Genomic DNA, 12,598 nt, shown 5'->3' with positions numbered 1-12,598 from the left:
TTATTGTACCATGACTTCTCCCCTCTCTATAAACAGATGACGTGCAGAAGCCGTGTGTGGTTACTCATCCAGCCTGCTGGCAATAAGACCCATTTTCTTGGTATTTATCCCCTGTTACAGCACTGGCCTGATCCCAATTAATTCCAAATTGCCCCTCAGAACTGCTCACCGGGTTCTGAGCTCATTGGAGTTAGTGTCACTTTTGTGCAAAGCATGTTAAGTTTACTAATTTCGCTCCCTCAAGCGAAACCAAAATCAAGCTCAACGTGGCTTTTAAAGGCTGCAGCTGTACTTGGTCCCACTCCACTCCACCAAAACAGAAATAAGATCAAATGTCAAAGCAAAGCTTCGCAAAGAAACAAATTCCCATTGCGAAGAAAAAGCTGGGTCTCCAAAAAAAAGTGTCTGTGATAAAAATATACATCGTGTATTAAACTGAGACTCACTGTTTTTCACCACTAAAAAAACTGCTCTTGTGCAGAAAGGGCTCAGACAGGGAGAGGTCCCACGTGTGTGAGTAGGAAAGGAATAAAAGCCCTGCTTGCAGGTCCAAAAAGGTATTTTGGGGGCTGGAATAGGAGCTGAGAGGTGACAAAACTGGGGGTCACAGCTGGGAGGCCAAGTCAGGAGAAAGGGAAACAGAGGAGCAGAAGATGCAGGTTAAAAGTGGTGACTGAGAGCACAACTATCCAATTTTGGGGGGGGTGAAACCTTTCCATGGGCCGGGCTGTGGGGACACCAGGGATGCAGGGAAGGGCTTGATGGAGACCCATCAAACAAGTCTGGGAGGAAGCATCAACCTCCCACCCCACCCTGAGCCCAAATCACCCCACAGGGGGTGCAGGGAGGACCTGAGGGCTCTGCTGGGCTCATCTTCCTCCCCCTGCAGCTTCCTGTGGGTGCTGTCCCCTCCCAGACCCCAAAGGGGTCAGTGCCAGCCTGGAATGGAACCCCCTGGCCAGGTGGCCCCTTCTGTACCTGGCACCTGTCCCTAATGCCACACAGGAGTGGCACTGCAGGGCCAGGGGTGCCACACAGGGACATTTAACCCTCTCAGCACTCACCCAGCCCTGGGAATTCTGGTGGGGACTGAGCAGTGACACCTTCACAACCTTGTGCAAGTGTTTCTTAATTTTCTAATTCAGTGCCTAAATTAGTGCCTAAATTTCTAATTCAGTGTTTAAATTAGAATTTCTAATTCTAATTTAAACAACTGACTCAATAGATATTCAAACAGCAGCTGTCAGAAATGGGAAGCTAATAAGGGATTTTATTAAAATAAAGTCTATTTTGTATGTTTTTATTCTCTTTTTTCACATTGAGAAGCTCCAGTTCAGCCAATCCAGGGATCTGCCTATGAGCATCCTTTTTTTGGGGGGAAGCTAAATAACAATTCTCACCTTTTGGAGATTTTCTGTCCTTCCCCACGTGAGAGCTCCTTGCCTTGGGCTGGAATGAGCAACCCTGGTCCAAACATCAAGGAATTGATGCCAACCTTCCTCTGCAAAACTGAACCAAAACTCACCTGAAAACCCCACATTTCCAATTTCCAGGTGCTCATTTAAGAGCAAGCTTTGCTTTTGAGACGGGGTGGGATGAAAGAAGGTGAAGAGAAGGAGAAACAATAATTTTGGGAAAGATTTCACCAGTTTCAAGGAACAGGCAATTTCCCAGGAGCCTTTTTTGTAGCCTCTCCCATCTTTTTGTGGCACATCACATCAGCACCAGGATATTTGCAGCAGGCCCCACTCCTCCATCCTCCAGCACAAGCCAAGGGGTGTTTCACATCACACCAGCCACAATCCTGAACAAAAATACCTTTATTGGATATAGGTTTGGTTTCATAATGAAAATTGAGAATATAATATTTTTTTTTCCCCAAGAGGGCATTTATCCACGAATATACAAAAAGCCTCTATTTACGGCAAACAAAAATACAAAATATTCCTGATTTCTTGCAATGTGTCGGGATTCTTCCTTCTTTACAAAAAAAAAAGAAAACTTTAGAAACACAGCTGATGTCTCTCTTTTTTTTTTTTTCTTTTTTTTTTCCCTGGTATTTCTCCCGGCCTCCACAACCCTGCCTCAGTCTTTTTTGGTCAGAAGCAACCGATCCCAGTAAGAGATGGAACAAGACAAATCTCCATGTTTGCTCATCCATCCCCTTTTTTTTTTGGCCCCATCCGTGAACAGAAACTCTGTGGGGATACTCCAAAGCAGCAGTGCTGAGCAGGAAGTCAGTTCCACACCATGCTGGGTCAAAGCAAGCAGGAATATTCAGGATGAGCCTGGATTGCTTGGTCTGCCATGAGCTCAGCTCCAGTTACCCACTGGGAGGACTGGGCCAGTGGGCAATATCAGGAATTGTTATGTGCCTGTGGGTATTCATGGCAAAATTATGGATATTATTAATACCTGTGGGTATTGATGGCAAAACAAAACTCAACCTCCTCCCCCTGAGATGGGGCTTGGCTTTCAAAGGAAAAATAAAAGAAGAAAACCTGAAGGGCTCGAGGGAAACCTGCTCTGAGGAACCTGAGGGATGCAAAGACTAAAGGTGCAGAGCAAACCCCACGGGGCTTGGGGCCAGCGTGGGCATTGTCCCGGTGCTGCCTGCACCTCCACCGCCCTCGGGAACACAAAATCGCTTTTACCTTCCACAGTCGCTCGGGCAGGGGGTGCGAGGCACCCGCCAAAGAGAATCCGCAGCAAGACGCGCCTTGAAAATGCCCTGAAATCCTGAGTCACCTTTAAAACATCGCTTTGGGAGGGGGATTTTTAGGTTTTTACCCGCGTGGTGAGCTCTGAGTCCGATCTCTCCCCGCCCGGAGCAGCGCTCGGGGCGTGGGGTGGGGGGCATTAACTGCGGGGACAGCTACTGGAAATTAAACACCGCCTCGGAGAAGTGCAGAGGGAAGCAGGAGAGGAAGGGGATGCCGATGTGGTAAAGCCTGCCGTGCACCTGGGAGTCGAGCATGAGGGACGCGTTGAGGGCCGGCCCGAAGCCGCCGCCGGCCAGCAGCGAGCCGCCGAGGCAGCCGGGGGGGCTCTCCCGGGCCGCCTTGGGGGCTGCCCCGGCCGGCGGCGGCCGCAGCCCCTGCGCCAGGATGCTCTCGATGCTGAAGCTGCGGCCCCGGGAGCCGCTCTTGTGCGGCGGGGCGGCAGCGGGGGGCAGCGGGGGAAGCCCCCCGGGAGAAGCCGCCGTGCCCCCGGCCGGGCGCGGCTCGCCCAGCTTGGCCCGCTTGGGCTCGGCGGGGCGAGCGGGCGGGCCGGGCTGCTCGGCACCCTTGGCGTCCGGAGGGGTCGCGGCTTTGGGCTTCCTCTTCCTGCGGCGGTAGTTGCCGTTCTCGAACATGTCCAGGCAGCGCGGGTCCAGGGTCCAGTAGCTGCCCTTGCCGGGCCGGCCCTTCTCGCGGGGCACCTTGACGAAGCAATCGTTGAGCGAGAGGTTGTGGCGGATGCTGTTCTGCCAGCCCTGCTTGTTGTCGTGGTAGAAGGGGAAGCGGTCCATGATGAACTGGTAGATGCCGCTCAGGGTCACCTTCTGCTCCGGAGCCTCTTTGATGGCCATGGCGATGAGGGCGATGTAGCTGTACGGGGGTTTCTGAGGGGGGTCCTGCCGGGACATCGCCCCCCCGGGGGCGAAGCCGAGCGCGGCGGGCAGGTAAACCATGGACGGGCTGCCCAGGGGGGAGAGGTGGCTGCCGTAGATGTGGCTCATGGCCGGCGGGCTCGCAGCTCCTCTTCTTCCCCCTCGGAGCCCAGCGAAGGGACGGGGTAGGGCAGGAACGTGGGACGAGTCCACCGGGGAGCTGTTTGTGCGAGCTCAGCTCCCAGCCCTGCCTGAAGGAGCTCGCTCTGCCTCTGTCCCTGCTTCATAGCTCTTAAAAAAAAAAAAAAAAAAAAAAAAAAAAAAAAAAAAAAGGGAGGAAAAAAAAAAAGTTAAATAATTGTTGTAAGTTTGCTATTATATGTTGACTTAGCGCTGGAAAATAAATTGTCTCTGATAAACAGTCGTTTGTGTTCTCAGCCCACCCACATTAATTAAAATTTCATTGCTACAAAACTCCGAGCTCTCTCCACGTGTCTCGCTGGTACCAGCCAATGGTCTCCGGGTTATTCCTTCATTTGTTTATAGAATTAGTCTGTTGATAAGTCTGCCCACCCAAGTCGAATCAAGCTGTGTTTATTTGGAAAAATTTCCGGGCACCCAATATATAAACGCACTGATCTGATGTTTGAAATATCACGTCCACCCTTTGACGCTGTAAGCACACACAGCAGAGCAGGATGTTCACTGCTGGAGCTGGGGAGCAGCGGGCAGGGATCCCCGCAGCAAAACTGGGGCATTCAACAGCGCAAAAATTTTAAAAAAATTAAAATGAAGAAAGGAAGAGAAAGGGGTGGGTGAGGGGAGGAGGCAGAGCTGCGATGGCGAGGAAGGAAAAGAGAAGGGGGATCAGGTGTGGAGGGGTCCTTGGCACCTCCCGCTCCCGGGTTTCACCCCGAGGAGACCCCCGGGGACGGGCGAATGGGGACCCCCGGTGCAGCCCCGCTCGCAGCCCGAGCAGGCAGAGCTGCAGCAAAAGGGGAATTTGGCAGGCCCGGGGAGGAGGGTCAGTATTTGTGAATGCGGGCCTGTTGCTTTATATTATGTACTTTCCTGTTTATAACAAGGAGGGGGATTATAACAACTTTACAAGTGCACACAGCTGGCCGGTGCTTACATTAGGAATTTGTGATGCTCTTTTTCTGTATAAACGTCCAGGTTTGGGGCTGTGTTTTCTGTTGTCGGATTTTTTTTTTTTTTTTTTTTTTTTTTACATTTACTGACGTAACAGCTTTAATCCGAGGCCCCGAGGGATTCCGATGCAGTTGGAGGTGTCGCCTGTGTCCCCAGTCCCCCCGCGGGTTTAGACCGGCGGGACCCCCTGTCCTGTGGAGCATCTTTTCTCCGAGGGAGGGAAGAAGAGGCCTGAGGGGGATCCTTTCCTCCTTCAAAGAGAAACATCCCAACAGCGCAGCTCCCACGGGCCTGCCGGGATTTTTACCTGGCAGGGGAGGAGGTAAAAGCCGAGCTCCGGGTGTCCCCCAGCAGCACCCGGCCGTGGCGATGCCATGCCCGGATTTCCCTGCAAGTTCCCCTTCAGCCGTGGCGTTTCTGGCCCAACGTCTCTACCCCGTCGGGAGAAGGATTTTTCATCCCCGGGGTAAAACCCAGCGCGATGCTGTGGAGCTCCGATGGGTCCTGAAACCTCCAGGAGAGCCTGGGAAACGCAGCCGGGGTGCGCAGGGAGGGGGTGTGGGGGTCTCCCCTCTCACTGGCTGGAAGTCACCCCTCTAACACCCCCCTCGCTCGTAATTCCGCATCCCCCCCGCGCCCTGCGCACCCCCGCGGCCCCCGGGAGCTGCAGCACCCGCCCGCCGTGCCAAAAGCTCAGTAAAGCCCCAAATAAATAAAGAGAGAGGCGAAAGGAGGGATCTGGGGGCTCACTGCGGAGCAGCACGCCCGGGCAGCCCCGCCGCCCCTGGAGCATCCTCGGCGGGGAGGGATGGAGCAGAGCGCGGCTGCTCTGAGCCGCCCGGAGCATCCTCAGAGCAGCGACCGAGGGTCTTCCCCGCTCAGCCTCCTCCTCTCCGCACCTCGGGGAGTCCCCCGCTCCTTGAGACGCTCCAGGCACGGATTAGTAGAACAATAAATACTCGCGTGTACGGCAGGAGACAGTCGCAGGGCTCCCGCTCTCTCCCCGAGCTCCCGCCCCCAGTCAAATTCTTGTTTCCTCCCTTGTTTTCCCCTCTTGGCGGTGGGAAATCCTTGGAGGCGGGGATGCGGCTTTTCTCTCCGCTCCTTCTTCCCAGCTCGTGTGCTGCGTGTTATCCCTGGTGTCCCTTCCCTGCCGGCGGCATCGCTGGAGCGCTTTAGCTGCGTTATCCGCACGGGATCAGCCTCCGAGAGGCTCCGACGGCCGCGGGGGGGCCGGGAAAAAGCGACAGAGGGGGCTTCTCCTTGATGTTGTTGGTACCGTCGCTCTTTCTCTAAACAGAAAACAAAATTTAAAAACCCACACACGCACACCAAAAAAAAAAAAAAAAAAAAAAAAAATAAACAAACAACGCGGAGCCAGCGATGTAGGCGCTCCTGGATGGGTTTCCCCTCCTCTCCAGCTGACGAGCCCCTTTTAAAGCAGCAGCCAGGAGAGGTCCCGCCCGGAGCCCCCGGCGGGAGCAGGGCGCAAATGAGCTCTCCCCGTTCCTGCTGCATCCCGGGAAACGGGGGAAGAAAGGGTGGAAATCAGGGATTCCCAATCCTGCTGCACCTAAGGATTGGGGGAGCAGGGGTGTAAATCAGGGATTCCCATTCCTGATCCATCCCGGGGAATGGGAAAGAAGGGGCGTGAATTAGAGCTCCCCTTTCCTGCTGCATCCCGGGAAAGGGGGGAAGAAAGGGTGGAAATGAGGGATTCCTAGTCCTGCTGCCTCCCAGTCTTGGGGGGAAGAAGGGTGTGATTCAGAATTCCCGATTCCTGATCCATGCCGGGAAATGGGGAAGAAGGAGTGTGAATCAGTGAAGGGGTGTAAATCAGTGATCCCCATTCCTGATCCATGCCGGGATGGGGAGAGCAGGCCAAAAATCAGAGCTCCCCACTCCTTCTGCATCACAATTTTGGGAGCAACAAGGGTTGTAAATCAGTGATCTCCACTCCCGCATTAGTCCTGCCCAGGGGAAACGGGGGTGTAAATCAGAGCTCCCCATTCCTGCAGCACCCCAGGATGTGGGGAGCAGGGCAAAAAAGAGTGCTCCCCATTCCTGCTGAATCCCAGCCTGGAGGGGAGCAGGAATGTAAATCTGTGATCCCCATTCCTGCCTCATCCCGGCCTGGAGGAGAGCAGGGATGTGACCCAGAGCTCCCCATTCCCGCCGCATCCCGGCCGGGCCCTGCCGCATCGCGGCCGGGCTCCTCAGGGATGGGACCCAGAGCCCCCCATTCCCGCCGCATCCCGGCCGGGCTCCTCAGGGATGTGACCCAGAGCTCCCCATTCCCGCCGCATCCCGGCCGGGCTCCTCAGGGATGTGACCCAGAGCTCCCCATTCCCGCCGCATCCCGGCCGGGCTCCTCAGGGATGATCTCCCGGAGCTGCCCGCCCCTCACCCCTGGCCGAGCACAGATGCCAGGTCGCTCGGTACCGCCCGGGATCAGGGATGTATTTCCTTCTCTCCCGGCCTTCCAGAGCCGGGTGTGGATTTTCTGCGAAGTCCCTTCGGAAATGACAGAAGAGCTCGTGGCCTTCCCCAAAAATCGCTCGGCCGGCGCCGTCCCACGAGCTCCAGGGAAGGTGGGATTGCTTGGGAGGGACGAGGCAGCTCTGCTGGGCTGTGCGGAGGCCTGGGGGGATTCCTGGAGGGAATGTGTTCCACCCGGGGCCTGGAGCACCGGGGAAACGCTCCCTTGACTGGGCTGTGGGGATGAAATGGAAAACTCTTCATCTCAGGACCGAAACTGGCTGGGGTTTGGGACAGGTTTGCAAACCCGGTGGTGAATGGTAATACAATAAAAAAAAAATTAGGAAACCCATCCACCATCCTCATCTCTTCCCGGAGCCCCCCTGAGCCGCAGCCCGGGGCTACCGGCCCCGCAGCAGCATCAGCCAGTCCCCGGGGCCAAGCCTGCCCCCCTGACCTGGGGGAGAGGGACACCGGGGGGGCTGTGCTGCTCCTTCAGCGGGCTGCAAGCCAAATCTGGTCATGGCTGCCTTCAAAAGTTACCCTGGGCCTTCCTCCTTCCTTCCTTCCCCTCTGCTCCGGCCAGGCTGCAGTCACCTGTCGCGACAGATTCTGATCGAGGCACCGAGATCCCTATCGCGGCTTTTAAACAGTCACCAAAGGATCCTCTCGCCTCCCCTGCGACACCAGCCCACCCCAAAAGGCTCTCATGAGACACCAGCCCACCCAAAAGGCTCTCCTGAGACACCAGCCCACCTCAGAAAGTTCTCATGAGACACCAGCCCACCCCAAAAGGCTCCCCGTGTGGTGTTTGGGGTGACTGGGACAGGGGCCAGGGGGGGACACAGCAGAGGGACGATGCTCCAGCCCCCCAGGAGCGCTCCAGAGGGACGGGACAGGGGACGGGAGCGGCGCAGATCCCGTGCGGGAGCGTCCTGTGGGGCGAGGTGGGGAAAGAAACACCAAAAAAAGGAGTTTTGGGGCAAAAAGGGATGCCAGGAACTGTCCAGCAGCAGCGCGGGGGGAGGCTGCAGAGCCCTGGGGGTGTCCCTGATCCCGCTCCCGCATCCCATCCCTGCCTGAGGAAAAGGGTCCCCAAATTCCCAGCGCCCTGGTGGGAAGATGTGGGAGCGATCCCGGCATTGTTCGAGGCGTGTGGGAAAAGCCACAGCAGCACCTGACTTCAGCCCTCTCCCCCCACCGCCACCCCGGGGTCCACGCAGGAAAAAAATCCCACGGGAAGACAGTCTGGACTGGGGAAGAATTCTTTCCCAATTCGTATTTTCTCCCCCTTTTTCTCCTATTTATTTTCTTTTTGCCGTTTTGCTCCCTTTATTTCCCTGTTTTTTAATCCTTTACACTCTGTATTTTCTCTTATTAAGAGAGGACTTTGACCTTTATTTAATAAAAAAAACTAATAAAAAAGAAGAAAATATAAAATTAGATAAAAAACACCCTCTGAGAGCCAGGAAAAACGGCGAGGAGTATTTTTACAAGAATGTTCCTTAAAATACAGATCAAGTGAGGTTCAGACATTTTTTTCTCATTTAAATCGAGAGTTTCGCTGCTTTTTGCCAGCTTTTAAGCGCAGGCGAAATTTAACCGGTCAAAACCAATTAAAATCATCGATTTCAACAGCCTGACGTGGGTATAACCCCTCCCGAACCAAAAAAAAAAAAAGGGTTTTGAGGGGCAGTGGGGGGCTGCGGGAGGTGGGATGGGGCATGGTTGGGATTTTTCCCCTGGAAAAGCTGCATGGATGGGATTTTACAGCTGGGAAAGGAGCCTGGCTCCAGAGAGCTGCGTTCGAAAAGCTCCAAAGACCTCCTAAATTCGGCTTTAGGCTTTGCCGGCATTCCCAGGCTCTCGGGATTGCTAAATCCGGCGTTTTGCCCTGGATTAAAAGGCTTGAACAGGTTAAAGGATGATTTGGGAAAAGCCAGAATACCTGGCAGTGCCGGGCCTTGGGAACAGGAGCATCAATAGCTGAAGAAAAAGTTCAAAATCAGCCAATGCTTCAAACCAAGAGAGGATTTCAAACCCGAAATGATTCTCGAGTGAACTTTCCACCTTTCTAAGACTCCGCAGCGAGGCCGGGTTGGAATGATCGCTCTCACTCCCGGGCACTGGGGATTCCTTGCAAGAAAACCAAACAAATAAACGAAATGGATTTTTAGGGGGGGTGGGTGTTTGCTGCCCTGGAAAGAGCCCCGCGCTCGCAAGGACGGGGCGAGAGGAGCAGGAATTCCCCTCCCTGCGCCTCCTGTTTTCCTGTTTTCCCCATGGCAGGCCTGGGAAAACTCCCGAAATTTCATGCTGGCAGGGATTTGGGATTGAGGGGGCTCAGCCCCGCCGTGGTTTTCCTTCCCCACCCTCCCCGGTTGTACAATTCCAGCTCTTCACGTGAATTCAAGCTTGTCTCCAAGAAAGAAAGCTCAGAAAGCTTCAGGGAAATCGTTTTTTGTTTTAAAATCAACCACTGCCACGTTTTCTGCGTGAAGAAGGAAAAAAAAAAAAAAAAAAACCAACCAAAAACCTGTTAAAAAATCCATAGTTTATACACAGAGAAGCGCCAGACTTGGAGCAGAAAAAACCAGCATGGATTTATTTTAAGGTAAGTACAACAATTAGGACCACATAAGACAAACGAACTTTGAAGCAGGTTAAAGCAAATAGTCCTTAGAAATGGTAAAGGTGAAATCTATTATACAAAACATCACACGTCGTAAATAATAATAAAAAAGTATCAGATACTTTGTCTATTTTTTTCCTTAAAAAAAAAAAATCCACCAGCAAAAATAAATTATTTCCTCGTCTTGCGAAAAGAACAGCTCTAAAACGAAAGAAAATCTATTGCATAATTGTACACAGAAGAAGAAGAAGAAATCACTTGTCATGAATTTGGAAGTTAAGAACCGTTGGGCGAGACAAAAATAATCCAGTGAACTCAACTTTAAATATTATATTAATGGCTCTGAAAATCAGCCTGATTAGAAATCCACGTATTTTTTACAGCACGACAGAGAACTCAAAAAATACCCAGGACATATATTTATATATATATTTATAAACTTTTTTTTTCCTTTTAAAACGTATAAATGGTCGTTGCGATATTGGTCCATAACTTATTTTTCTGAGACCCCCTATACTTTAGCATATAAAATTTGCCACTTTTAGATAGACATATATATATATAATTTTTTTAACCTTTTTCCTTTCTTTCTTTTTTTTTATTTTTTTTTTCTTTTTCAAATGAGAGATCCCCCTTTTTTCAAGTAAAATCTACTCGTCCGAAATTTAAGAAAGCCTAAAAACGGGGCTTTTGGGATCTTCAAACTCTGTGGCCGCAAAGTCCACGGGGAAGCTGTCAGATTTATTTTTATTGCTGTGGGTTTCATTCTCCCGATCTTTTTTTTTTTTTAATTATTATTATTAATAATTTTTTTTTTTTAAACGGGGCTAAGCTGGGGGTGTCGGCTACTCAGTACTTAGTGCAGTCGTAGGAGTAGGGGGCGGCGTGGCGGTACAGGGAGGGCGCGGATCTGTAGGGGATCTGACAGGCGGAGTTGCTGCTCACCTGATGCTCGCTCAGCGCCGCGCTCTCCATCCCCAGCCGGTGCGACGTGAACATTTCCCTCACGTTGGGAAAAGTCTGCTGCTGAGAGCCGAAAGTGTGCCCGGGCAGGTGGCTCAGCTCAGCGCCGTGGTTCAGGTACCAAGAAGACGCCGCGGGCTGTCCCCCCGCCGCCCCTCCACCTCCACCTCCGCCGCCACCGTGGGGATGCCCGGTGCCCAGCGCTCCGTCCTGCCCCGCGGGCAGGCTCAGCGTGCCCAGCGGCGACGGCGCGCCGGTGGGATGCTCTGCCAGCCCGTCCTCCAGCGGGGCGCACATGTGGGCCGGCCTGTCGCCGCTGTAGAGGCTCATGGCCCGCATGCTGCAGTGGTAGCTCCCACTAGTGTCCAGCGCCTGGCCGCACGCCGCGCCGTAGCCCGCTTGCCCCGCGGGGTAGCCCAGCGCCAGCCCGCCGCCCGTCCGGCCCGAGGCGGCACTCACCGGGCTCAGGTCGCCCGCGGGGGAAGTCCGCAGGGTCATGATGCTCTCCACGCTGAAGCCCGGCAGCCCGTTGCCGGCCGGGTGATGCTCGGGCAGCGCCGCGTCCGGAGAGGCGGCGGCGGCGGGGGGCGAGGCGGCGCTGCGGGGGCTGTCCCGCAGGGCCCCGCCGCTGGCCGGGCTCAGCGTCTCCACCTTGGTGATCACGGGCAGCTCGGGAGACGCCGTCTCGCTCTTGATCACCACCTTCTTCTCGGAGGCCGGCGCCGAGGCGGAGGAAGAGGAAGAGGAGGAGGAGGCTTCCTTGGGGAGGTCGGCGCCGGGCAGCCCGGGGGGCTTGGGCTGCTCCTTCAGCAGCCGCTCCCGGGCCTCCTCCTTCTCCTTGGAGACATCCTTCTTCTTGAAGCGTCTCCGGCGGCGCAGGAAGCTGCCGTTCTCGAACATGTTGTAGGAGTCGGGGTCCAGGGTCCAGTAGCTGCCCTTGCCCGGCTTCTTGTCGTCGCGGGGCACCTTGACGAAGCACTCGTTGAGCGAGAGGTTGTGGCGGATGCTGTTCTGCCAGCCCTGCTTGTTCTCTCGGTAGAAAGGGAAGCGGTCCATGATGAACTGGTAAATCCCATTGAGCGTGATCTTCTTGTCGGGGGCGTTCTGGATGGCCATGGTGATGAGGGCGATGTAGCTGTAAGGTGGCTTCACCAGGTCCTTGGGGGCGGTGGGTTGGTGCGGGTGGTAGGGGCCGTAGGAGCGCCCCATGCCCGCCGCGTACTGCTCGGCGTGGCCCGAATAGACGCTCATGGGGTTGCCCATGCCGCCGTACGTCCCGGCAGCCCGGTAGTAGTTCTGCTCGCTTAAATACGGCACCACTCCCAAAGCGTTGGGGTCCGAGACGGAGTAGCGAGCCTGCATCATGGAGAGGGGCTTCCCGCGGCCGCGGAGGACGGGAGGAAGAGGAGGACGGTGGAAGGGCCTCACCACCGTCCGGGACCCCTCTGCGGAGAAGGGAGAGAGCGGGAGAGAAAGAGAGAGAGAGTCTCGGAGCCGAGCTCAATCCCAGCGTGTCCTCTAGCAGCGGCACCGCAGCGGCATCCTCCGGGTCGCCGGGGGCAGGGTGGTCTCTGGCGGCCTCTCCCTCCCTCTGTATGACTGTGATTCTACTACACACGCCTACGGCCCGCGGCGGCGGCGGGCGCTGCTGCGGGGAGCTGGGCTGGTGGTGTGGGGGGCCTGTTCTCGCAGGAAAAGGGAATTAAAAAAAAAAAAAAAAAAAAAAAAAAAAAAAAAAAAAAAAAAAAAAAAAAAAAAAATAAAAAAAAAAAAAATAAAAA

General features: G+C 54.5%; 2 protein-coding genes across 3 annotated transcripts; both read right to left on the bottom strand.

Annotated features, from left to right (window-relative positions):
* Positions 1-2,875: 2,875 nt before the first annotated feature.
* On the bottom strand, positions 2,876-3,755 carry FOXL1 (forkhead box L1). The gene has a single exon (XM_041458731.1). The coding sequence runs from the start codon at positions 3,719-3,721 to the stop codon at positions 2,876-2,878; it is 846 nt and encodes a 281-aa protein (XP_041314665.1). The 5' UTR covers positions 3,722-3,755.
* FOXC2 (forkhead box C2) lies at positions 3,755-12,504 on the bottom strand. 2 transcript variants are annotated; one of them, XM_041458730.1, is made up of 2 exons: positions 10,800-12,504; positions 3,755-3,883 (listed from the first exon to the last, which is right to left on the bottom strand). In XM_041458730.1, exons 1-2 carry the CDS (start codon positions 12,180-12,182, stop codon positions 3,827-3,829), a joined length of 1,440 nt encoding a protein of 479 aa, XP_041314664.1. In that variant the 5' UTR covers positions 12,183-12,504; the 3' UTR covers positions 3,755-3,826. The 2 variants fall into 2 exon arrangements, with proteins under 2 accessions (XP_041314664.1, XP_041314663.1); XM_041458729.1 differs by lacking the exon at positions 3,755-3,883 and having other exon boundaries at positions 9,815-12,504.
* Between the last annotated feature and the right edge of the window lie 94 nt (positions 12,505-12,598).

This window comes from Pyrgilauda ruficollis, unplaced genomic scaffold (assembly GCF_017590135.1).
Source record: "Pyrgilauda ruficollis isolate IOZ18807 unplaced genomic scaffold, ASM1759013v1 scaffold13, whole genome shotgun sequence".
NCBI classification, from domain to species: Eukaryota; Metazoa; Chordata; class Aves; order Passeriformes; family Passeridae; genus Pyrgilauda; species Pyrgilauda ruficollis.
Note: the sequence above shows the minus strand (reverse complement) of the source record. Positions and strands in the feature narration are given on the sequence as shown.

Bases quoted from the DNA above. Each gene is read 5' to 3' on its own strand.
- FOXL1 (XM_041458731.1), bottom strand. From the start codon at position 3,721: ATGAGCCACATCTACGGCAGCCACCTCTCCCCCCTGGGCAGCCCGTCC.
- FOXC2 (XM_041458729.1), bottom strand. From the start codon at position 12,182: ATGATGCAGGCTCGCTACTCCGTCTCGGACCCCAACGCTTTGGGAGTG.